Consider the following 26,677-nt stretch of genomic DNA (forward strand, 5'->3'; position numbering starts at 1 on the left):
ATTACTATAAGCATTGATAAGAGCCCACCTTTCAATTCTGTGGTCAAAACAATTGCCTAGAAGTAAAACTAAAAATTGCAAGTAAAACTAAATGGTTATGAGTTGGCCCAAGGGGTGTGTTCAGTGTTGTTCAGCTTTATTGAGAACGTAGTGGTGTTAATCATGAGGATCACTAATACTTCATCAGAGCTTGTCACGTGTCAGACACTATTCTAAGCACTTCACATTTATTAGCTCATTTTATCTTCCTAACAACTTTATGAGATGGTTGTTAATCTCAGGCTAGTGTGAGATTAATAGCCCTAGGCAGATGAAGAAGCTGAGGGACAGCAAGATGAAGTCATTTGCCCAGGGTCACACAGCTAGTAAAGGCTTTCCTGGTGGCTCAGACGGTAAAGAATCCATCTGCAATGTAGGAGGCCTGTTTCGATCCCTGGGTTGGGAAGATCCCTTGGAGGAGGGCATGGCAACCCACTCAGTACTCTTGCCTGGAGGGAAATCCCATGGACTGAGGAGCCTGGCGGGCTACAGTCCATGGGGTTGCAAAGAGTTGGACACTACTGAGCACAACTAGTAAGTGTCAGGACCCTGATTCAAAACCAGGTCCTCCTCGTCACCTCTCCCAGTGGCCCCTTTGTCTTAGGTGACAAATTGCAAACATATTTTCCCAGGCCTTAAGCCCCACGTGGCATAAGATGATGATAGAACGTCGTGCTTCAGGTCGAGCTTCCCTCCAAGTCAGCTGGGTTTGGGTTCGAGCCCTTGCCTTTGTCACTTGCTGATGTGTGACTTTGGGCAAATTCCTCAAGCTTGCTCCACTTCGCTTTTCCGCATCCTCGTGGTATCTCACAACATTATTGTGACCTTAAATGAGATCATCGCACTTTTCTGGCACACATCAAAAAGAGCAACACCTTTTACTTTGGATGAATAAGGCACTGTGTGCTGCGTCCTGTGCTACAAAGTCGGTTGGGGTGCCTAAGGGAAAACATTACTTGAACATTTCTTTATTATGGAAATTTAGAACATATAAAAATTCAAAGAGTGTGATGAATCTGCATATATCAGCACTCAGCTTCAGCAAATACCAGCATTTTACTCTCATTTCCTCTGTCGTCCTGTTTTTGTTTTTTCTTTTTTTTTTTCTGGAATATTTTAAAGCAAATTCCAGATATATCTTGTAACTATACCCATAAATACGTTAGTACCTTTAATAGTTAAAGAATTTTTAAGAATCACAACGCCATTAACATGGGCCTAACAGAATTAAAAATCCTCTGCTGTTGCTACTGAAGTTTAGTCACTAAGTTGTGTCCCCCCTCTCTGCAGCCCCATGGACTATCGCCGGCCAGGCTCCCCTGTCCATGGGATATCCCAAGCAAGAATACTGGAGTGGGCTGCCATACCCTCCTCCCGGGGATCGTCCCAACCCAGGGATCGAACCCGAGTCTGCCCCATTGGCCGGCGGGTTCTTTACCACTGAGCTACCAGGGGAGCCCCCCTACATCCTTTATGTCATCTAATACTCAGTCTGTGTTTACAGTTTGCCTGTTGATGCCCATTTCTGCTTTATGGTTTTGTTCAAATCAATATCAAAATGAGTTCCACACAGTGTACTTGATGTCTTATCTTTTAAGCCTCATAAACTCCCACCCCCTCCTCCTCTCATAGCATTTATTTGTTTTAGAAACCAGGCATGTCTGCATTTGCCCTGTAGAATTTTTCATCTTCTAGATTTGACAGTTAACTTACATGGTTCAATGGTGGGCAGAGTCATATTGGAGCCTGAAGCAAAAAGAAGAATCAGTAATACGGAGTCTGTATTTAAAACTCTGATATTGTGTTCATCATTTTGATTTTTTAAAAAAATAATGTATTAAAGTGTTTATCTCCATTGCTATGTTTTGTGGTATTCCCTTAAATTTTGCACCTGAGGCAAGTGGCTCCTCCCGCCCTTTGTTCCAGTCCCAGACATGAGTTGTTTAACTTGTTTCTGTCTCGCCTGTGCCTTGTACACTGGTGATTAGTTCCCTGCTGCTGCTTTCTTTTTTTTTTTAAGTCTTTATTGAATTTGTCACCATATTACTTCTATTTTTTTGTTTTGGTTTTTTGACTCCAAGGTATGTGGGATTTTAGCTCCCCAACCAGGGATCGAACCTGAGCCCCCTGCTTTGGAAAGCGACATCTTAACCACGAGACTGCCAGGGGTGTCCCCTGTTCTGACTTCTAGATCTTTGCTCTTCAAAGCATGAGCCATGGTCCAGTGGAACAAGTCACTCCTGGGAGCATATTACAAATGCAGAACCCCAGGGTCCAGCCCAGACCTGCTGAGTCAGAACCCACATTTTAACCGGATCCCCAGTGTCCCTTGCCTGCGCAGTGAAGTCTGAGGAGCACTGTTCTGAAGGTGTGATTCCAATCAGGTTTAGTTGTTGTGGCGAGAGCGCTTCATAGGCGTGTTGTGGATCTTACTGTATCCCACCAGGAAGTACGTGGTGTCTGGTTGTCCTGCTTTGGGGGATGTTAAATTGATCAGTGGGTTCACATGTGATCAGGCTGACACATTCATGAGAAGGCTGAGAAATCTCTTCCGAGCGTTCCCTGGAGTAACCTGGTGAAGAGGGGGGCTGCTGGATGGATCTGAATGTTGATTTACTCTTACCCATCTGTGACCCTGGATAAGGTACCTCAGTTCTTGGCCTCTAAGCAAAGATGGATCATGGTTGATCCATCTCACTGGGCTATCACACAGATTTTCTTAGAATCAGGTTTGGCACAAAGCAAGCTCTCCATCAGAGGCATTGCTGCCCTTCTTCTCTTCTTTCCTCATTGGAGAAAGTGTTGTGGCAAAGATGTCTCAAGTGGGTCCTTGCAGAATGGATGGAACGATGTTCTGGTTGAGATTCATGACCTGAGCACAGGCAGGAAACGAAAGTGTATGGTGTGTTCTTAGAGACTGGCGAAGAATTTGACCTCACTTTTTTCTTTTTTCTTCTGTTGAACAGGGGGAAAGCCAGGTGGTGGAAGGCTTTGACTCTAGGCAGTGTGTAGTATTTGGAGCTCAAGGAGAGGAGGATGTCTGGAACAAAGAAGGGGGGGAAGTTTATTTCTGCTGCCTAGGAGGGAGAAAAACGTGTAGACTGCGAGGGCAGGGGAGTGGCATTTCAGTACTTCACATAGAAGAGAGCAGAGGCCCTAGTGCTGGCGTTAGGAGGGGAAAATAAAAGGGCAGATATGAAGTTGTGGCACTGTGAGCAATGATTGAGTGCGGGATGCCATGCCAGCAGACTTCTGTTTAGTCTGGGTTTTGCTGCTTACTGGCCATGTCAAGTTGCTTGACCTCTGAGCCTCCTTTTCCTCACTGGTGAATGGGAACAGTGCAGTCTGTTTAGCAGGTTACCTGTAAGGATTCAATGAGATGGTGCAGAGATTTCCCTGGCCGTCCAGTGGTTAAGACTCTGCCCTTTCAACATAGGGGATGTGGGTTCGATCCCTGGTTAGGGAAGCAAGATCCCAAACGCCCCGTGACACAGCCAAAAGGAATTAAAAAAAAAAAAAAAATGACGTGATGCATGTCACGTGCTGCACTTTGGTAAATGCTAACTGGGATAATTACAAGATGATTGGTTGTTTGGTTAAAGGAGAGGAAGTTAGGAGAAATCTTTTTTAGCTTCAAGTCTAGGATAATTGACATGAGTTTGTGCAAGCCGTGGGAGATTGTGAAGGACAGGGAAGCCTGGTGTGCCGCAGTCCATGGGATCGCAAAGAGTCGGACACGACTGAGTGACTGAACCACAGCTAGGATAATTGGTGATAGAAAAAGAGGAAGGTCGCCTGGGAAAATTGGTTTAAGGAGGCTGTTACATTTATATTCACTTTTAGATATGTTGAGTTTGAGACCTTGACGGGATGTCCAAGAGGGAATGTCAGATTCCAGGGGGAGCCACACTTGACCAGACCCAGGCTGTTTCTTTTGGTATAGGTTATGGTTCCAGTAATGCCTTGTGCTTTATTTCTCAGTATCTCTGGGGTTTCTGACAAAGCAGACGTTTTACTTGGACATCCATTCAGATTAGCCTCTGATTAGCAGTCAGTGGTCCCGAGCCCGGCTGGTTGAGCAGCAGTAGAAGGTAGCGAGGCTCTTCTCCCTCATGACTTTTCCTTATTCTAGATTTTGTTGCAGTTTGAAGGAAGCAGTTTGTTTTGCTTTTTAGCCATCTCAAAGTTCCTCTCTCTCTCTCTCTTTCTCTGAGCACAATCTAATGCTGAAATTTGAGGTATCAGTAGGTGCTGTTTATTTTTTTTAGTAGGTGCTGTTTAAAGAAGTTCATTTATGGGCAATTAAATAACATGCCTGTCAGCCCAGATTTGATGGAGAACAGGGGGACTTTTTTTTTTTTTTTTTTTCAGTGCAATGAAGTTTAATTATTTCCCCGTTCCTTTTAACTCTTTTATTATTTAGAAAACAGATCTTTTTTTAAATTTTTTTTTTAAGTCTACGTTGTTTATTTTGCCTCCTTTCCATGTATTTTCTATATGTTTACTGGTAGAAGGTGAAGTGGGATGGGGCGGGAGCACTGAGCTGGAACGACAGAGGGATATTTATGTTATATTTGGTTTTAAGTTTACATAATTTTTAGGGATATTTATATCAGTGGTTTCAGCCGCTCCAAGCACTGCAGAGAGAATAATCATAGATGATGCTAAAATTGACCCCTCTCCAGGTGGTCACTGGCATCTCATATACTGTCTGTCCTGGACCAGCACAAATACTGACGACAGTAGCTGCGAGTTTGTGTGTCTACAGGTCAGAAGTTGTCCAGATCTCTCCTGAATCCTGGAGCCCAAAGTAAATAACCACTTTCTGTGTGCGACTTACACAGGATATGTCATTGAGGGAGGTGGGGGAGATAGAAAGGAACTCTCTCTTCCTGTGTTTTCTTCCTAAAGGTTGTTGAGTAGCCGCTACGTCGTATCCGACTCTTTGTGACCCCATGGACTGTAGCTTGCCCAGCTCCTTTGTCCGTGAGATTTCCCAAGCAAGCATACTGGAGTGGGTTGCCATTTCCTCCTCCAGGGCATCTTCCCAGTCTAGGGATCGAACCCATGTTTCCTGTATCGGCAGGTGGACCCTTGACCACTGAGCCCCCTGGGAAGCCCTTCTTCCTGAACACCTGTCAATTTCCATGCCATCCGTTTTCTATCTTTTCTCTTTCTATGCAGATGGCTGAGGGTACCTTGGACATAGTTGACACTCCATGTGTGTTTGTGTATAATTATATACATAAATATGTATTGGTTGATAGAACAGAAAGAACTAGTATTTTGGTTGTGAGCTAAAGTTAATGTCATACGTGTGTGAAGGAAGCTGTGTGGCACAGAATGTTTAAGTTGGCATGTTGGGTGGAAGTGGATGGATGGAGAAAGAACAGAAAGCAAAAGAAGTAAATGAACCACAAGAGAAAATCAGAATATTTGTGAGAATTAGGTAGGGGTAAAAATCATAAAAAAAAAAGTGACTAGCGGTAGCAGCTCCAAGACTCCCTTCAGTGGCAGCCAAGGCCCACACTTGGGCACAACCTAGCAGCCAGCTGGAGATGGTCCACAGACCTCAGCCTATGTGAGTGTTTGGGCAGCGGAGTTGGAGCAGTTGGTATTTTATGAAAAGCCGAGGCTCGAATAAGAGGGTGAAAATAGAATAATTTCACGTTCTAAGATGAGAAAGGAAGATTTAGGCTTCCTCCACGTCTGTTTCTCTTGGTCAATGGAATGAAGAAATAACCTGCAGAACACATTTCCATCTCTCTGGTCGATGGAAATTTCTACAGAACAGACCCAAATGATTCACTTACTGTGTGAGCGGAGCCCTCAGGGGATGCTATTTTTCATTAAGTCATTTCCCGTCCTGAATTAGAGAGGAAATGTTTTGTGGAGTAAACCTGAGGAATAAGAAGTTACTTGAAATATTACAAGTGGTCCACTTAAGTACACATTGAAAGTGAAAGTCGCTCGGTTGTCTCCAGCTCTTTGCAACCGCTTGGACTGTAGCCCACTAGGCCTCTCTGTCCTCGGAATTCTCCAGGCAAGAATACTGGAATGGGTAGCCATTTCTTTCTTGGAGGAATCTTCCCAACCCAGGGATCGCACCCAGATCTCCCACATTGCAGGTGGATTCTTTACCATCTGAGCCACCAGGGAAGCCCAAGAATACTGGAATGGGTAGCTTATCCCTTCTCCAGGGGATCTTCCCAGCCCAGGAATTGAACCCAGGTCTCCTGCATTGTAGACAGATTCTTTACCAGCTGAGCTACCAGGGAAGTACACATGAGTATAGACTGAAACGACCGGGAATAAGTAAGCTTGGAAGAAGTTGGCTTTGGAATTCTATATTTCAGAGAGTAAGAAAGAATAAGCCCTAGTTTATCCAGAGCTTCGTGCAGCCTCTGGCCATCACTATAGACAGGGCCTTCCCACTGAGCACAGAGATTGGGTCTTTGTTTGGCTAATAAGTGTTCTTGAGTTAATGAATAGAGTGGGGTTAGATTTAGTTGGGCTTTTTCCTAAGCCGGTTTGCAGGACATAAGTAATCACTCTAGCAATCCATTGTGAATTGAGGTGAGCATAGCGGTGGCATATACCTGTGAGTAGTTAGACAGTGGATGGAGCTATGTTGATTGCTTTTTGTGTTATTTGGGCTTGGCCTTAGAGAACAGAGTAGATGCAGAGTGTCGAGAGAAGAACCACCATTGTTGAGAATGAGAAGGCTTAAGTTCTAGTGCCATGTTTTTGAGTTAACTTCTGTCTGACAGTGGGCGGATCCCCAGACCGGAAGTTTCACAGACTAGGTCAGTCGGTTATTTTTCAGGAGCTCGAAGGAGATGGCACTGTTGAAGGAGTCCCTGCTGGAGTGAACCTTCCAGAATCTCGTGGGGTGTAGGGATTAGAATTATATGTGTTGTATGTGTGTGTGTGTGGAGGGGGGTGGTATGTGTGTGTCTCTTTGCCCAGATGAGGATCACTGCTGTAGTGAACTTGATTATTAATGGAATGCCATGTCATTTGATTGATGGGGATCAGGCTGCGTTGGGGGAGGTTGAAAAGCATTGGATTAGATAATTTCTAAGGGCTCTCCCAACCTTAAAAATGTCAATTGTCAGGAAATGGAATTTGGGCTTGGATGACGAGAGTTCAATCCCTGGATTGGGAAGATCCTCTAGAGCAGGAAACAGCAACCCATTGCAGTATTATTTCCTGGAAAATTCCAAGGACAGAGGAGCCTGGCGGACTACAGTCCATGGGGTTGCAAAGAGTAGGGGCTTGAACTTGAAATCAGTTTTGTGTAAAGCAGAAACTCTCTTTGCATGCCTCAAGGGGAAAGCTGGTGGTAGAAATTGCTGTACAGTTTGCCTCTAGACTATAGTGAGAAGTATTTTGAGGGGGGGGGAATAGGATGGATCAATGTAATTTTTCTCTCCATGTAGAGTTGTTATTGAAGTAACAGCTTATCTTATTTTGCAGTCCTAAAGTAATAAATAAAACATTTATGGCTCAGAATAAATTGAGAGCATCCCATTTCCTGCAGTAGCAGGCATGTTCAAATTCTTTTAAAGCCTCAGGCAGGGTGACATCAGCAGATTTTTTCTTCATTTTCTAATCCAGAAGCTTCTAATTTCTTTCTGTATAAGAACCCACATTTTAGTACTGAGCAGATCTTCAGGGACCCTTTTTGATATGACTACATTTTGCAGCACCTCTTTTAAATTGTGTTAAACTTCAGTGCTCTCGGGAGACAGCATGCTGTAGTGGAAGGAGTGTGGGCTTGGAATTTATATACAATACTTGTTTTTTTCCTGGTAGCTATGTCTTTGGTTCACATTCAAATTCTTGACCTATTAGCAGTCTGGAATTTCTGAGTTTCTGATTTAGCCTTTCTAGAGGATTCTAGCTCCATGACCCTTTCCCACAAACACACACACCCACATCCACCCACCCCCTTGGGTCTTCTTGATCCAGTCAAGGCTACCCACTCCAGTATTCTTAAACTTCCTTGGTGGCTCAGCTGGTAAAGAATCCGCCTGCAATGGGGGAGACCTGGGTTCCATCCCTGGATTGGGAAGATCCCCTGGAGCAGGGAACAACTACCCACTCCAGTATTCTGGCTTGGAGAATTCCATGGACTGTATAGTCCAGTTCAGTTGCTTAGTTATGTCTGACTCTTTGTGACCCCATGGACGGCAGCATGCCAGGCTTCCTTGTCCATCACCAACTCCTGGAGCTTACCCAAACTCATGTCCATCAAGTCAGTGATGCCATCCAACCATCTCATCCTCTGTCGTTTCCTTCTCCTCCCACCTTCAATCTTTCCCAGCATCAGGGTCTTTTCAGAAGAGTCAGTTCTTTGCATCAGGTGGCCAAAGTATCGGAGTTTCAGCTTCAACATCAGTCCTTCCAATGAATGTTCAGGACTGATTTCCTTTAGGATGGACTGGTTGGATCTCCTTGCAGTCCAAGGGACTCTCAAGAGTCTTTTCCAACACCACAGTTCAAAAGCATCAACTCTTCCGCGCTCAGCCTTTCTTTGTAGTCCAACTCTCATATCCGTACATGACTACTGGAAAAACCATAGCTTTGACTAGACGGACCTTTGTTGGCAATGTAATGTCTCTACCTTTTCATATGCTGTCTAGGTTGGTCATAACTTTTCTTCCAAGGAGCAAGTGTATTTTAATTTCATGGCTGCACTCACCATCTGCAGTGATTTTAAAACCCCCCAAAATTAAATCTGTCACTGTTTCCATTGTTTTCCCATCTATTTGCCATGAAGTGATGGGACTGTATGCCATGATTTTAGTTTTCTGGATGCTGGGTTTTAAGCCAACTTTTTCACTCTTCTCTTTCACTTTGACCAAGAGACTCTTTATTTCTTCTTCGCTTTCTGCCATAAGGGTGGTGTCATCTGCATATCTGAGGTTATTGATGTTTCTCCTGGCAGTCTTGTTTCCAGCTTGTGCTTCCTCCAACCCAGCGTTTCTCATGATGTACTTTGCATGTAAGTTAAATAAGCAGAGTGACAATATACAGCCTTGACATACTCCTTTCCTGATTTGGAACCAGTCGGTTGTTCCATTTTTGGTTCTAACTGTTGCTTCTTGACCTGCATACAGATCTCTCAAGAGGCAGGTCAGATGGTCTGGTATTCCCATCTCTTGAAGAATTTTCCACAGTTTGTTGTGATCCACACAGTTAAAGGCTTTGGCGTAGTCAATAAAGCAGAGGTAGATGTTTTTCTGAAACTCTCTTGCTTTTTCGATGATCCAACGGATGTTGGCAGTTTGATCTCTGGTTCCTCTGCCTTTTCTAAATCCAGCTTGAACATCTGGAAGTTCATGGTTTACATACTGTTGAAGCCTGGCTTTGAGAATTTTGAGCATTACTTTTCTAGCTTGTGAAATGAGTGCAATTATGTGGTAGTTTGAGCATTCTTTGGCCTTGCCTTTCTTTGGGATTGGAATGAAAACTGACCTTTTCCAGTCCTGTGGCCACTGCTGAGTTTTCAGTTTCACACTGAGTTTCTGAGTTTTTCTGTATTGACTATGTGTCTGTATTGACTATATATGACTGTATAGTCCATGGGATCAGAGACTTGGACGTGCCTGAGCGACTTTCACTTCACTTTTTTCACTCTTATGACTGGAGTTTCCCCTTCTCTCCTGTCCTGCCCCACAGTGAGCCCTCCTCTTGCCATTCAGTGATCATGACCCTGAAACAGCATCCTCTTCAAGAACACCAGATTCTCCTGCAGAGAATAACTTTCAGTGTCTCCTCCAGAACAAAGTCTGCCTGTCTGAGCACAATGAGTCAATCTCTGCTGTTCAAACATTTGCCACTTATTTATTAAATAGTTATTTATTGAGTACCTTAGATTGTGTATAGCAATCTGTGCTCTGTGCTGTGGGAAAGAAAATGGTGAATTATCCATGACTTCTGGACAGTTACCATTAAGGAAGAAAGATAAGACAAGCCGCTTTGTGTGTGGTGGGGTAAGGACGAGGGTGGTATTGTTTGGTCTTCGATTTTTTTTTTTTTAAAGAGAGGGGAGGAAATGATCACATCCCTGGAGGGGAAAAGTGAAGTCCTTTGTGTCTTTTAGGAACAGCAGAGCATGCCGTTTGCCAAGAGTAGGGGCAGCATTGAGAGCATGATGGGGATACGGGAAGGGCGCTAGCCTTATCCCCCACATTTTTCCTTTGGCTTTGAGATGAGGCAGTCTCCACTTCTCTGAGTCACTTGCTGTTCTCTGCCCAGGGTCCTGATGTGCAGGCGCTCTCTTCCTGCTTCTCCGGCTTTCACCTGCTCATAGGGATGAACTTCTGCCCTCTCATCCCTCCTGTTACTATGTGTATATCTTTTTTTTTTTTTTTTTTTTAGGCTGCACTGGGTCTTTGTTACTGTTCACAACCTTCCTCTGGCTGCAGGAGCAGGGGCCACTCTCTAGTTGCCATGCAAGGGCTTCTTGTTACGGTGGCTCCTCTTGTTGCACAGACTCTAGGGCACACAGGCTCAGTAATTGCGATGCATGGCTTAATTGTCACGGCATGTGGAATCTTCCCAGATCAGGGATCGAACTGGTGTCCCCTGCATTGGCAGGCAGATTCTTAACCCCTAGACCCCCCGGGGAAGTCCAGCCATGTTCATCTTTAGTCAAGAGCTCTGTCTGGAATTCCAGGCGTGTATTTCTACCTGTCCCCTGGATCCTCCTCCCTGGTCTCTCACCATTGTCTCACATCGACCGATCCAGATCAAACATAGCTTCCTTCCTCCTCAACCAGTCCTTCGTGTTGCCTTCCATCTCTGTGAAAGTGACACCTTCCGCTGGAAGGTCGAGGGGTCTCTGACCCCTCCCTACCCACGAGCCAGCCGTTAAGTTCACTCCTCAACCTCTGCTGAATCTGTGTTCTCTCCATCCCCACTACCACCTACCTGGTTCTAGTCCTTATCCTCACTGACCTGCTTTCCTGAAGAATCCTCCCTGGTCTCCCTGGTTTCAGTCTTATCTTTGACCCTTGCCTTCTTGACACTGCAGCCAGAATGATCCTTCTGCGCTGTCACCCTGGTCATGTCAGTTTCCTTCTTAAAACCCTGTAGTGGCTTCTTATGGCCCCCAGGGTAAAGCCCAATCCCTTAAATGGGTTCGAGCAGGCTCTTGGAAGCCACCTGTCCTGGCTCCTCCCTGGTGTGCTGCTGCAGCTGTCCTGAGCTGCTTCCGGTTCTGGCCTTGGTTGTGACCTGGCACTTGCGGGCTTTTCCCATGCTTTTTCCTTTTTTGCCTGCATTCTCCTCCCTGTCTTTGCCTGGTTGCTTTCTGTTTCTCTGCTAGATCTCAACTTCACTATCCATGTAAAAGTCTTCTGTAATTCCCTCAAGACGAGGTTAGATACCTCTATTAGACACTCCTTTTATGGAGCACGTATAAGTCATATCATTTGATGACTGCCTAGCAAATTGTCTTTCTTCCCTCTTAAAACTGTAGACTTCACAAGGATGGGGAATGTCGTTATGCACCTGTGTGTCATAGATACCCAGCACTGTGCCTGGCATGTTATCTATCAGGATACATGTCTTTTACTATATCACTGATATTTACCAAGTGCTGTTCTTTGCTCCTAGATCCCAAGCTTCTTTAGGTCAGGACCAAGTCTTGTTCGTGGTGCTGTACCTGGCACTTTTGTGTTAAATCAGTTTGTTTCATCAGTTCCTTTTTGGAGCTTTATTGCACTTGAATTCATAAAAAACAAAACAAAACAAAACAAATGTATGAATATAAATTCCAAGAGTTATGTTAGCTGGGACTAGGAAGCGATGTGATAGCTTAATAAATGTGCTGTAAAGTATGCATCCAAAGAAGTATTGCCCATTCAGTATGGTCTGGGATTAAGAAGTAGCAGCATTAAGGCATTTGAAAGTCCGCTCTCCCACTTAGCAACACATGCTCTTGGGCAAGTCAGTTTCTTTCTCTGAGCCTGGACTTCCTCATCTGTAAGATGGGAATATACCGCCTGCCTTGCAAGGTGGTTGGGTGCTTATTCCCTCAGTTGTGTCTGACTCTTTGCAGCCCCATGGAGTGCAGCCTGCCAGGCTCCTCTGTCCGTGGGGATTCTCCAGGTCAGAATACTGGATATGAGTTGCCATGCCCTCCTCCAGGGGATCTTCCCAACCCCAGGATTGAACCCAGGTCTCCTGCATTGCAGGTGGATTCTTTACCAGCTGAGCCCCCAGGGAAGCCCTGCAAGGTTGTTACAAAGACTAAAGGTTTATGGAAACAACTGCCATAGTATCTGGCACACAGTAGTCGCTCTGTGGATTTTAAGTTATTTTCTTTTTTATTGCAGCAATGCTGCCATTACGGAAAACATCCTTGAAATGTCTTTTTTGAAATAGTTTTCAGAACTTGCTGTAGACCTTCAGAATATGTCAATTGGAGAAATATCTTTTCTTTTGAGGATAAGTTTGAGTTTTAGGTACAGCTTGGTTCAGAGAACGTGATCAAGGTAGTTGATACCATTTTTTGATATTTAAAAAGCTAAGTGTGATTATAATGAGGATTTCTTTTGTAATGTCTAAATTGGTACATATTCTGTCTTTTTTTCTCACAGGTGGCATTGGCAGTGCACATATTCCATTTAGCTCGTTGTAATCCAGGACGTTAACTATCAAAATACCTTTTGATTTTCAATAGCACGCTGATACATCAAGCAGTTATTAGTAAGCTCAAGAGAGCTGAGATCTTTAATAATACATTTCATCACAAGTTAACCATCAAAATTTTACTTCTAGCAAAAAAAAAAAATAATTGAGAAAAAATGATCCAAGATGCTACCCATATTCCTGTATCTGTTTGGGGGTCTTCCCTTTTCAGCTGGGCCCACAGGCATCAGCGTGGCTGAAATGGAGTAAGGAAGGTGGTGTCTACTAATGACCCAGAGGGTCCTGGTGCCTTCAGAGGCCTGTCCCTCGTAGAAGAAGGAGCTGGCTGGGGGAAACGGACAGATATATAGAGACAGGTGATCAGCTTTTATAGCAGCATGTGTTTGTACGGAGTAATCCACAGGATGTCTCTGTAGGATAAGACGAGGCACAGGTCATCCTGTCTACTAGGAAAAACACGTTGAGGCAAGGAGGAGGAGGAGGAAGACAGTCCCGTGAGACTGGCAGCGGAAACTTGGGCAGTCTGGAAACTAGACTGAGGGTTAAATCTGCTGAGAATGCTCAGGTGACTACAAGGAACCTAGTTGTATTTTATGATCCAACGGATACAGAGGGCTCTGTAGTTTGCCTCATCATTGTACCGAAGAGCATGAGTGTGAAGGGTTATTACAAAGGGTTATTGACATGTAACTATTTTTAAATATTTTACTAGATTGTACCCTGAATCTGCCTCATCTTGCGTGCATGTTCTGTGGATGTTAGAATAATTCACTGAGAGCAGTTGATGGAGAGGCTTGGAAAGAACAAAGCATTTGTGACTCTTGGGTGGGGGAGGGAGATGAACTTGTAGGACTCCCTTTGCCGTGGGCTAGTAGGGAGCAGTGTCGCTCAAGCAAGGGGGCTGAGCCTGGCTGTAAAGGCGCCTTGTGGGGTAGACATCACAAGGGATCGGTCCCCCTAAAATCTTTGTTGTAGAACCGTATGTGCTTTTCAGGTACTGAAAGTGAAAGTTGTTGAGTCATGTCCGACTCTTTGTGACCCCATGGACTATACAGTCCATGGAACTCTCTAGGCCAGAATACTGGAGTGGGTAGCCTTTCCCTTCTCCAGGGGATCTTCTAAACCCAGAGATCGAACCGGGGCCTCCTGCATTACAGGCGGATTCTTTACCCACTGAGCTCTCAGGGTTTGAGGTACTGTGTCACTGTGATTGTAATGGGAAGTTGTCACTGCCCTTAGGTTTCAGGTGGGCAGCAGAGATACTTCCTCTTAGGGAGTGCTTTCTCCTGGAAGCTGATGGCTCTGAGAAATCGGGCTTGTCCTGTAGCCTGGCTCTGGAAGAAAACTCCATAGCCTTTGACTGCAACTATAGCGAAAAGCAAAAGTTTAATTTTACTTAATATGTACTATTTGTGTGAAAAGTATTATAGACCTATTACAGTGCAGTGCTATATAGCCGCTTGTGTTAGTTGGGTACCTAGGGTAGCTTGGTTGGACTTATGGACAAACTGGACTTAGGAATGCACCCTCAAAACGTAACTTGTTTGCATGTAGGGGACTTACTGTACTGTAAAGATGCAAAATTCAAGGTCTTTGATGTTATGAGAAAGGTCTAGACAGAAAATTTAAGTAAAATAACCCTTTCTCCTTTTAACTTTTCCCTCTAAATTGTTTACTGCTCATGTTTTCTGGGTATTCATTTTCTTAACTGTTGTTAGCCAGGTTGAAGTTACTGTATGAATGATGCCAGCAACCCGTGTTAGAATGGACTCTTACAAGGAGAAGATTCTGGAGCATGGTAGGCAGTCAGCCATTTAAAGTGGTCTTCGGGTATAAGTGGCCCAAACACATTTTAGAAAGCTTTATGCTGAATAGATGAACATATTCTGATAGAATGTTTTGGTTTTGCAAGCTAAAATTTTGCCTCACGCCAGAATTTTCCATTTATGATATAATTGTGTATCTGACTGTGATATAAAAAATAAAAGATTTAGAGAAAACACTCGCAGAAGCAACTATATTTCAAATTTATTTCTGGCAAATGACCTGAGTAATTTCTACTGAATAAGAAAAATGCAGGGTATGTGCATTCGTTTTTCTGTTGCTGCCCTAACAAATTACCACAAACTTAGAGATTTAACACCACACAAATTTATTATCTTACAGTTTTGTGGCTTCCCAGGTAGCTCTGTGGTAGAGAATCTGCCTGCCGATGCAGGAGATGGGGCTGTGATCCCTGGGTTGGGAAGACCCCCTGGAGAAGGGAATGGCAACCCACTCCAGTATTCTTGCCTGAAGAATCCCATGGACAGAGGAGCCTGGCAGGCTACAGTCCATGGGGTCAAAAAGAGTCAGACACGACTGAGGAGAAGCCTTGTTGTTTGTGGAGTAGAGATCCAACACAGGGCTCCCTGGGTTTAACTTCTAGGTGTTGGCAAGGACAGCGTTCCTCCTGGAGGCTCTGGGGAGAGCCCCTCTCCTGCCTGGGTGCTCACACTCCTTGACTTAAAGCCACCTTCCATCTTCAAAGCCAGCGAGGTTGCATCTTTCTGACAATCCTTTCCTGGTCATATTTGCTACTGAAGTTTCCCTGCTTTTGAGGACCCTTGCCATTCCATTGGGCCCACCTACGTCATCCAGAATTCTCTCCCATCCCCAGACCCTAACTTAATCATGTCTGTAGAAACCCTGTTACTACATACGGTAGTATGTACATAAGGTTACATACGGTAACCTTTTCAGATTCTGGGAATTAGGATGTGAACATCTTAAAGGGAATGAGGATTATTCTGCCTGCTGTTGTGTGGGAACACCTAACATGGATTTCATTTGGAGAAAGTACCTTTCAGATGTGCCCATGATTTGTTACAGGTCTTAAGAAACGTTCACTTGACTATTTTAGAGTTATATGTGCTTTAAAAAGTGATGATTTGTTTGGATTTGAACCTACTTATTAAAGCTAACGTTCCTTCTCTTTTGTTTACTTTGATAGTGATAACCTACTAAGGAGAGCAGCCTGTCAAGAAGCTCAGGTAATGCTGTTTAATATGAAACAATTAAAACCCACCTTATCTCCACCGTGCAGAAATCTCGGGCTGTTCCAGGGGACTTGCCCAGCACCTTGCATCAGTGCAGCTTGGCTGTTTTTTCCCCCACTATCAGGGGATGAATCAGGCTGCCAGCCAATTCTGAATAGAACTCGAGGAAGTTAACCATCTGGCGAAGAGCAGTTCCAACGCCCACCCCTTCAGACTTGTTTACTTCTGGATTAGTCCAAAGAACACAGAACTGGACTGGTTGGCCTTCTGGGAATTTGTTCATGTCTGCAGGTGGCCTGGAAGCTCTGGCTAAAGCCCGATTCATGCCTAAGCCGAATAAGCCCCGAGGATATCAGTTCAGAGCAGTTGTTACCTCTCAAAGTCAAATCTTCTTAAAACTGTTGATTCGTACTTTTAAAGCCTGTCTCTTTAGCCCAGCTGAGTCATAGCTTGTGCATTGTTATTCCCGGTCTTAGGGTATTGCACTTAAATATTCATCTATCTAGTTAGAGTTGAATTGTTCATCCTTTCAAGTTTAAGATCACATTTCTTTCCCACCCCCCCTCCAAATATGCACATTATAACTTGCAGATGAATTTGCATGGTTAAGTTGCCTTTTTGTTATGTCACTTAAGCTTATGATGTCAGAAATACCAAAAAAGAAACATGAAATTAAAAAATGACAAAGGCATGATGTGTTTAGTAGAAGTAGGAGGCAGAAAAGGTTCTGAAGTGTCTTCATGGATGACAATGATAATAGACAGTGTGAACAAATTTCTCTCTTTCAGGATTCCCTAACTGTTCTAAATCCGAGTTTTAAGAATTTGATTGCTTTGTTGTTTCATCTCATGGCTCTGGGTTGTTTTGGAAATCAATTCAAATAAACTTTAGTATTAAATTTGAGGTGATCTTCACCCCAAGCTAATTTTCCATTAGTAACTAGAAAATCATGCACGGGGAAGGCTTTTGCTCTTGAACAAAGAGTGGATACAGCACTCCCTTTCTTGTGTGAAGTATTAATACCTTCACCTCTGCTCTGAGTTCCCTCTCCTCCTCCTTTTTCATGGCCCTGTTCCTTCTGTTGTTTCTTCCCTTGCATGTTTCCCTCTTCCCACTGTTCTAATTCTCCACTTCCCAACACCCATTTAGCTCCTCTCATCTGAAAAAAGCAAGTGAATTCATCCTTAGTCTACTCCTTCTAGTTACTTTTCCTGTGTCCGTCCCCTTTCAGTCTAAATTCTTGAATAAAATAGGATTTTTTTTAAGGTCACTTCATTATAGTCTCATGTAAACTCCTTAATCTACTATAAACCCTAAGTCCTAAGTCACAGGTAGCTAAGGCTTCTAGAGGCTATAAACCCAGGACCAAGAGGAATAATGTAGAATTATAGATCTGGAATCTGGCTGGTTAATTAAGTCATTCCTGGCCAAATTCCAGAAATAGTATGGACAGAAGAAGAACAAATTACAATATTATATTGAGGTCTAACTCAGAGTGAAAACAGTAGAAATTATGATGTACCAGAAACTTTTTACAAAGAAACACTATGTCCTTCTGAAGTATTCAGCAATAGAGGTTTATTTTTGTGTTTAGAGCAAGTAATAGACAGTAATGAGAAAGGATCTCCAGTGGGCTGTCAGGGAGGTAGTAGAGTCAGAATCAGTTACTTAATAAGATACTTGGTATAACTTTCATTTTTCTTCTTTGCTTTGTACTTCTGTACTTGAATTCTACCTTCTTGGCCCAGACCTGCTTCCCAACCAGTTAAGACCTGACCAGTTAAGAAATCCTCTTTAGGATTTCCCTATTCTCCTTCTTTTTGTTGACCATCTTCTCCCATCCTGATGGAGCAGTGGCAGCTCTGATCAGTCCCCATCATAACCCCTTACATCTTATCCTCTATGAGTTTGAACTCTTGTCTCATCCATTATCTTCTCTTTAGAACTGATAGAGTGGAAGCTTGGATTTTGAAGTTAGATGGATATAAATTCTGAACTTGTAATTTATTAACACTTTGACTTAATTTTTCTGAATCTTGGCTTTCTCATCTATAGACATGGGAATATTTAATTCCTACTTGGTTTCTGAGAACTAAGAACAATATGTGTGGAAGTGGCAAATATTAGGCACTTCAGTTCAGTTGAGTTCAGTTGCTCAGTCGTGTCTGACTCTTTGCAACCCCATGAACCGCAGCATGCCAGGCTTCTCTGTCCATCACCATCTCCCAGAGCTTGCTCAAACTCATGTCCATTAAGTCGGTGATGCCATCCAACCATCTCATCCTCTGTCGTCCCCTTCTCTTCCTGCCCTCAATCTTTCCCAGCATCAGGGTCTTTTCTAATGAGTCAGCTCTTTGTATCAGGTGGCCAAAGTATTGGAGTTTCAGCTTCAGCATTAGTCCTTCCACTTAGTAAACATTAATTATATTTATTTTCCTGTACCAGTTGATGCTACTGAGTTATCATTCAGGGTTGCAAAGAAAGGAGGCAGCTAGAGTATGAGATTTATTTTTTATGTGTATAAAGATATGAAGGTAAATTGGTAACACAATGGTTTTTCATTAATAAGCTTTAGATGGTTGGGAAGAACCCCTGGAGAAGGGAAAGGCTACCCACTCCAGTATTCTGGCCTGGAGAATTCCATGGACTGAATAGTCCATGGGGTCACAAAGAATTGGACACAACTGAGTGACTTGCATTTCACTTAAAAGGAAAAATGATTATATTCTGAAAACTAAAGACAAACTTCCCTTGTGACAGACTATGCCTTTATTGGTTGTAATAAACCTCACCATATCTTATAGAGAAAAGAAAAGTTACTTACCTGTAGTAAGTGAATGAAGTAGGTGTTTTAGTATAATTCATATTTAATTATATTTAATTATCTAATTCATTATTTAATAATATTTTATTAAATAATGGTCCACTTTTTTTAAAACTTTTTATTTTGTTTTGAAGTATATAGCAGATTAAAAATGCAATAGTTTCAGGTGAATAGCAGAGGGACCCAGCCATATATATACATGTATCTATTCTCCCCCAAAATGGAAAATTCTTAAAGAGGTGGGAATACCAAACCACATGACTTGCCTCCTGAGACATCTTTATGCAGGTCAAGAAGCAACAGTTAGAACTGGACATAGAACAACAGACTGGTTCCAAATAGGAAAAGGAGTACGTCAAGGCTATATGTTGTCACCCTGCTTATTTAAATTATATGCAGAGTACATCATGGGAAATGATGGGCTGGATAAAGCACAGGCTGGAATCAAGATTGCCGGGAGAAATATCAACAACCTTAGATACGCAGATGACACCACCCTTATGGCAGAAAGTGAAGAAGAACTAAAGAGCCTCTTGATGAAAATGAAAGAGGAGAGTGAAAAAGTTAGCTTAAAACTCAACGTTCAGAAAACTAAGATCATGGCATCCGGTCCCATCACTTCTTGGCAAATAGATGGGGAAACAATGAGAACAGTGAGAGAATTTATTTTTGGGTGGTTCCAAAATCACTGCAGATGGTGAGTGCAGTCATAAAATTAAAAGGCACTTGCTCCTTGGTTGGAAAGTTATGACCGACATAGACAGGATATTAAAAAGCAGAGACATTACTTTGCCAACAAAGGTCCATCTAGTCAAGGCTATGGTTTTTCCAGTAGTCATGTATGGATGTGAGAGTTGGACTATAAAGAAAGCTGAGCACTGAAGAATCAATGCTTTTTTTTTTTTTTTTTCATTTATTTTTATTAGTTGGAGGCTAATTACTTTACAATATTGTAGTGGTTTTTGTCATACATTGACATGAATCACCCGTGGATTTACATGTCAATGCTTTTGAACTGTGGTGTTGGAGAAGTCCCTTGGATAGCAGGGAGATCCAACCAGTCAATCCTAAAGGAAATCAGTCCTGAATATGCATTGGAAGGACTGATGCTGAAGCTGAAACTCCGATACTTTGGCCACCTGATATAAAGTGCTGACTCATTGGCGAAGACCCTGATGCTGGGAAAGACTGAAGGCAAGAGAACCCCTTCTCCTCATCCGACAGAGGATGGCTTCACAGACTTGATGGACTTGAGTTTGAGCAAGCTCTGGCAGTTGGTGATGGACAGGGAAGCCTGTTGTGCTGCGGTCCATGGGGTTGCAAAGAGTCGGCCACAACTGAGTGACTGAACTGATTCTCCCTCAAACCCTTCTTCCATTCAGGCTGACACATAACATTGAGCAGAGTTCCCTGTGCTGTTACAGTAGGTCTTTGTTGGTTATCCATTTTAATTATAACAGTGAGTACATGTCAATCCCAAATTCCCTAACTATCCTTTCCCCCCATTCCTCCCCCTTGGCAACCTTAAGTTCCTTCTCTGAGTCTGTGAATCTGCTTCTGTTTTATAAGTAAATTCGTTGGTGTCATTCTTTTTAGATTCATGCAGCTTAGTGGTGGGGTTGTCAATAGGAAATCTTGGAAGAACATTGACTTCCTCAGGGTACAGGCCAGAAGTAAATTCTTTTGGAATGAAAGAATATATGTGTTCACTAACTCAGTAAAAGGACACTTACTGAAAACTTTTCTTTGTTCCTTTTTAGGTGTTTGGCAATCAACTTATTCCTCCCAATGCACAAGTGAAGAAGGCAACTGTGTTTCTCAACCCTGCAGCTTGCAAAGGGTAGTTCAGTCTGTGATTTGTTACAAATTCAGTTTTTCTAGGGGCAAAGAGTCACAGCGTCAGGCAGCTGGTTGAGTCTGTGGAACTGGAAGCACTAGGTTCGTTGCTCCCGTAGCCATAAGATTCAATTGTATTGTAGAAATCATGGTTTAAGGGGATATAACTGTAAAGCTAACTGATGCTTAGCCAACTTGTCTAATTGAATTTTAATAATTATTGCAGTATTAGCACATTCAAATCAGTCTTATCTGCTTGGTCCTAGCCCCCTTGGGAACAGCTTCTGCTGCTGTGATATGGGATGTTCGGAGATGGCCAAGAGCACTGTGGCCTTGTGAGGTCAGAAACATTCTTCCCCAAAGCAGTGAATGTAGAGTTAGGTCTTGGAGGTCAGTTGGGAGGACACTCGGTCTTCCTGACTAAGCAAATGACGTGTGGTGGTGGGGGAATGTGGTTAGAGATAGGAGTGCTGACATATCCCTTGCTGTGTCACTGTTCTGACAGTCCTGGAGGGCTCATGTGAGGCAATTGTGAGAATTAACATGTGGAGACTAGTTGGGACCTTGGTTGGTAGTCACGTGTTCATTTATTATAACAAATGTACAATATTGGTGCAGGATATGGAAAGGGAGGGAGAGAGTGTGTGTGGTGTGTGTGTGTAGGGGATCAGGGAGGGAGTTATGTGAGAACTCTGTATTGTCCACTGTTTTTTACTATAAACTTGGGCTTCCCTGGTGGCTCAGAGGGTAAAGCGTCTGCCTGCAATGTGGGAGACCTGGGTTCAATCCCCAGATTGGGAAGATCCTCTAGAAAAGGAAAGGGCATCCCCCTCCAGTACTCTTGCCTGGAAAATGCCAGGGACAGTGGAGCCTGGCAGGCTACAGTCTTAATTTTTTTAAAAGTCCTGTAAGCAAAATAAAAAACTTTTTCTCTTATATTATTAGTTGGGAACAATTGTCATTCAGTTGAAAAGGACTTTTGATAGTTTTTAGAAGAAATAATTTAAAATTTAAAATTATGATTGCGTTTAAAAATTTTTTATTTATTTATGGCTGTGCTGGGTCTTTGCTGCTGTGCATGGAGGCTTTCTCTGGTTGCAGTGAGCAGGGGCTACGCATTGTTGCATCGCTTGGGCTTGTCACTGTAGTGGCCTCTCGTGTTGCAGAGCACAGGCTCAAGACGGGGGTATGGACTTCAGTAGTTGCGACACTCAGGCTCCTTAGCTGTGGTTCATAGGCTTAGCTGCTCAGCGGCGTGTGGAATTTTCCCGGACCAGGGATCGAACCCATGTCCCCTGCGTCGGCGGGCAGATTCCCCTCCACTCTACCACCAGGGAAGTCCTAAAAATTTTTTTTTTTTTAAATAGAAAGAATTGGTCGGGGGGGGGGGGGGGGGCGGGGAGTGATACTTTTTATTCTTTCTGAGGACCAGAATAATTCTTTTTGTCCTGTTTAAGGATCAGAAAATTAATAAATCTGTATTAGATTGGATTCTATAAGGTCAAAATCAATTGGAATTAAGATAATGAGAACAACAACAAAAAGCATAGCTGGGAGTGGCTCTTAAGTGGGAAGTTTGACGTTGTCTGGAAAGAAAAGCAGGAGTTCTGAAATAACTTTCTCTTGTCTTTTCTAGGGAGGTAGTGAGTGTGGCTTCACAGATACGAGGACTAGCCATGCCTTATTTCTTTTGAATTCAGCAATTTAAGATACTTACCTCCAGATTGCCTAAATCGGCTCCATTGTGCTACCTAATTGAATCAGATTTGCCCACCTTTGTTGGAGCCACTTCCTGTCCCCCTAAACATGCTTATCATAAGCCCTTGTGATCGTTCTTATTCAATATTTATTTATATATATTTATTTACTTGGCTGCATAGGGTCTTAGTTGTGGCTCGTGGGATCTTAGTTCCCCAACCAGGGATTGAACCTGTGCCCCCAGCATTACTCCAGTATTCTGGGCTGGAGAATTCCATGGGCTATATCGTCCATGGGGTCACAGAGTCGGACACAACTGAGCGGCTTTCACTTTCACTTTCCCCGGCATTGCAAGGTGGATTCTTACCCACTGAACCACCAGGGGCTTCCCTCATTCTTGTTTAAAACCAGCACTAAACAAAAATACCAACAAAACACAATCAAAATAACCAAGACAGCTAAATAGTCGTTGATGGCTTTTGGGAGAAGCCAGCAGGGACCTGGATGTGAGTTTGAGAGTCTGGAGGACCAGGTCTGTATCCTCTCTTCTGCTCTGTGATGCTGCGGGTTTTGCTTTTTAGTTTCTTTACTCCTCAATTTATACTCATCTGTAAAATGGGAAAATAATGGCACATACCTTATAAAAATCACCGTGTAATCCTTCAGGACTAAATGAGATAACGCCTCTAAAGTGTTTTGCATTCCTTCCATTTCATAATTAGCATTCGATTAAAGAAATACAAGCTGCTGTTCTTGTTGTTTCAGACCTGTGGTGTTAGTCACTGTGTCATGTCCAACTCTTTGTAACCCCATGGACTGTAACCCCCCAGGATCCTCTGTCCGTGGGATTTTTCAGGCGTGGATACTGGAGTGGGTTGCCATTTCCTCCTACAGGGATCTTCCCGACCCAGGGATCGAACTCGAGCCTCCTCGTCTTCTACATTGGCAGACGGGTTTTTTAACCACTGAGCCACCAGGGAAGCCCTTACTGACCTGTAGGCTGAGTTCAAAAGGTTCTTTGCTTGGCTGTCCACCCTTGGACCTCTCCTTCTGTCCGCATTAATGTAACTGTTCCAGGTCCTATTCCTTTCGAGACCTAGTAACTTAGTAAGTTGCCAATTTTGATGATCTATATGGCAATTGTTAAAGCTATAATCAGTCATTTTGAATTTTTACATCTAAGAGATATTTGCATTTTTAAACAATGAAGACACTTTTTTAAAAGCAGTTTTAGGTTCTGTTTACACTTTTACATGGAAATGTATTTGTGATTTTAAACGTGAAGTTAGTGTTGAAAAGTATGATACCTTTATCTGCAGATGAGGGTAAGGAAAATTTTTCTAAAGTCATGGTCCACTTTGACAAGGTGAATCCCTGCATGCTTCTAGGAAGCAGTCACTCTGAAATAGCTTTTGCTACTTAATTGTACTATTTTTGTCATCTTGGCTCTGCCCTGACACATAATTTATAATTTATCATGTAGCTATTTCATTATGTAGTACTGGTTTAAAACTACATTAGAGCTTTAGGAAATAAGATAGCTGTGTTTAGCATTAATACATAATACATTAAGGAGTAATTATTTTTTGTGTGTGCATGAACCTGGAAATTGCTGTAGTATAGAAAGTTTTTATTTGGCTCTGGTGCTATCTCACCCTTAATTATATAATAAATAATACATTTCTTACTGGTAACACTTGTGTTTTTTTTTTTTTAACACTTGTTTTTCAATCTTTTATATGGAACATTAGAAGGAAAAAAAAGTCTTCACTTTCATCTTAGAGATTTTCTGTACCTGTAGCATCGCATAAATACATGAATAAAGGCCCAAATGTTCAGATATTTTTTCTTTTTTTAAAATTACAGTTGATTTACAGTATTGTGTTAGGTTCAGCTGTACAGCAGAATGATTCAGTTATATATACATATTTTTTTTTCAGATTCTTTTCCATTATTGATTATTATAATACATTGAATATAGTTCCTTGTGCTATACAGTAAATCTCTGTTGGGACTTCCCTGGCCATCCAGTGATTAAGATGCCATACTTCCAATGTAGGAGGCTTGGCTTCAGTCCCTGGTCAGGGAACTAAGATCCCACATGCTGCTTGGCCAAAAAAAAAAAAAAAAAACAATAAACTGGTAAATCTTCTTTGTTTATCTAATTTATATATAATAGTGTGTATCTGTTAATCCCATACTCCTAATTTATCCCTCCCCACTTTGGTAGCCATAAGCTTGTTTTCGATGTTTGTGAGTTCATTTCTGTTTTTAAAATAAATTTATTTTTTAGATTCAACATGTAAGTAATATTATATAATATTGTTCTTTCTGATTTATTTCACTTAGTGTGATGATCTCTAGGTCCATCCATGTTGTTGCAAATGACAATATTTCATTCTTTTTATGGTCGAGTAATATTCCACTGTGTGTGTGTGTGTGTGTGTGCATGCATATGCATGTGTATACACAACACATCTTTATCCATTCATCTATCGATGGACACTTAGGTTGCTTCCATGTTTTAGCTGTTGTAAATTGTGCTGCTGTGAACATTGGGGTGCATGTATGTATCCTTTCAAATTAGAGTTTTCATCTTTTCCAAATGTATGTTATGCCCAGGTGTGGGATTGCTGTATCATATGGTACCTCTGTTTTCAGTTTTTTAAGGAACCTCCATACTGTTCTCCATGGTGGCTGAACCAATTTACATCCCCACCAACAGTGTAAGAGGGTTCCCTTCTCTCCACACACTCTCCAGAATTTATTGTTTGTAGATTTTTTTGATGATGCCATTTGACTGTGTGTGAGGTGATACCTCATTGTACTTTTGCAAACCTTATTTCTTAAGCTAACTCAGAGGAGCCCCCAGGTGTGTTATAAGTGATTAATACAGCCACTTGAGACTTCTCCAGAGTTCTGCTTCCCAGAGATGGATCTGATGCACTTCCACACCCTTTTTTATCAGCCCGTTAATGAAAGCAGTCCTGCAAGGAGAAGTGTTTACAGTATCACCAGCTCAGCCTTTTATTGTTGGTGTAAGCCCCAGAAAAGGTCATCTGGGAAGGAGGGGTTTCCATTTAGCCTTTCCCATTCATTCTAATATTGGAGAAGGAAATGGCAACCCACTCAAGTGTTCTTGCCTGGAAAATCCCAGGGACGGGGGAGCCTGGTGGGCTGCCGTCTATGGGGTCGCACAGAGTCGGACACGACTGAAGCGACTTAGCAGCAGCAGCATTCATTCTGATAAGCATTCAGAGCCGTAGTAGAGGGAGGATAGGTTTGTTTGGTTTGCTTATTACCTGCCTAGGTGGGCCCTTGGTTCAAGCTGTTCTTTTGGCTCTTGCGAAAATTTACTTGTTTCTCAATTTCTGTTTTCATTCATAATCAGAAACGTTTTATGTTCTGTATTCCATTTGGTAGTTGCTTCTTTTTAAAGAATGTTGAATTTGGTCTGTGCATAACTTTATACATGTTCCTTATTCACTATTTTGGCATCTCTTTCTAGTATAAAATATTCTTAAGAAATTCAAAGCATGCCTCACTGATAAGAAAAATAATCTTTTTGATAGAGGACTGGGTAAGTGTGAATGTAAAAGTTAGATGTTTGGTGTTGATTGTTTTGAAAGTGCTAGTTTTTGTTTCTGTTTTGTGATACGATAGTTGAAAATATTTGGGTAAAAGACAAGTCAGCTGATTGATAGGTTTAACATTTATTCAACCTTGAGACTGTGTTGTTGGAAACTTTCTGCAGCTTCTGCATCCCTTGATTTCTAGGCTCTTGTTTTTGAATCTTGACCTGAATTGAACAAGGGTCACTACTAGAATGCTGTGTATACTTTTAAAACACACACACTCTAAGAGCGCTTTATTTCTGTTGTTATAAGATACCACAATTGTCTCACTTCCTTTTCCTCACAATACACCTGTCTACATTTGGAATGGATTATTCATTCATTCATAAGTGTATTGATGTACCAGGTGCTTACTAAATAACCTTTTAAGTATACCAGTCATAATGCTAAAGACCACAGGACTCAAGGATTAGTAAGGTTTGGTGTGTGTTTTTGCAAGGCTTCCAGTCTAGTGTTGAAGACTGTCTTGGGAACCACTATTCATCACAGGATGTGAAAGTCCCCATGAGAGGTGTGGACCGTGTGCCAGGGTTACCCTGAAAAGCACATGACTGGGAGTTTTAAAAAGTGAAAGTGAGGGTCGCTCCCTCATGTCCGGCTCTTTGCGACCCCATGAACTGTGCAGTCCAGGGAATTCTCCAGGCCAGAATACTGGAGTGGGTAGCCTTTCCCTTCTCCCAACCCAGGGATCGAACCCAGGTCTCCCACATTGCAGGTGGATTCTTTACCAGCTGAGCCACCAGGGAAGCCCCTTGGAGTTTTAGACAAACTGCCAATTATCCCATATTAAGATTAGGTAATTTAGAACTTTTCCCTCTCCCAGCAGAAATTCTGCCTCTGTGGAAAAGAATTTTGCTCTTTCTCCAGGGATTTCACTACAGGCTTAAAACTCAAGAAATGGAGATACCCCTAGTATTTGAAATTGTTAAAAATGATATCTC

General features: G+C 42.5%; 1 protein-coding gene across 5 annotated transcripts in view; it reads left to right on the forward strand.

Moving 5' to 3' along the window:
* The window catches only part of AGK (acylglycerol kinase), an 87,687-nt gene that overhangs the window by 17,137 nt on the left and 43,873 nt on the right, over nucleotides 1–26,677 (forward strand). For 4 of the 5 annotated variants that reach the window (XM_061165944.1, XM_061165948.1, XM_061165945.1 and 1 more), the window contains exons 3-4: nucleotides 15,698–15,737; nucleotides 20,328–20,407. In XM_061165944.1, coding sequence (XP_061021927.1) covers nucleotides 15,698–15,737; nucleotides 20,328–20,407 — 120 coding nt within the window. Of the gene's footprint in view, nucleotides 1–15,696; nucleotides 15,738–20,327; nucleotides 20,408–20,669; nucleotides 20,744–26,677 lie in introns of those variants that run through there. The other variant, XM_061165947.1, reaches the window with a different exon arrangement.

This window comes from Dama dama, chromosome 18, assembly GCF_033118175.1.
Source record: "Dama dama isolate Ldn47 chromosome 18, ASM3311817v1, whole genome shotgun sequence".
Taxonomy (NCBI): Eukaryota; Metazoa; Chordata; class Mammalia; order Artiodactyla; family Cervidae; genus Dama; species Dama dama.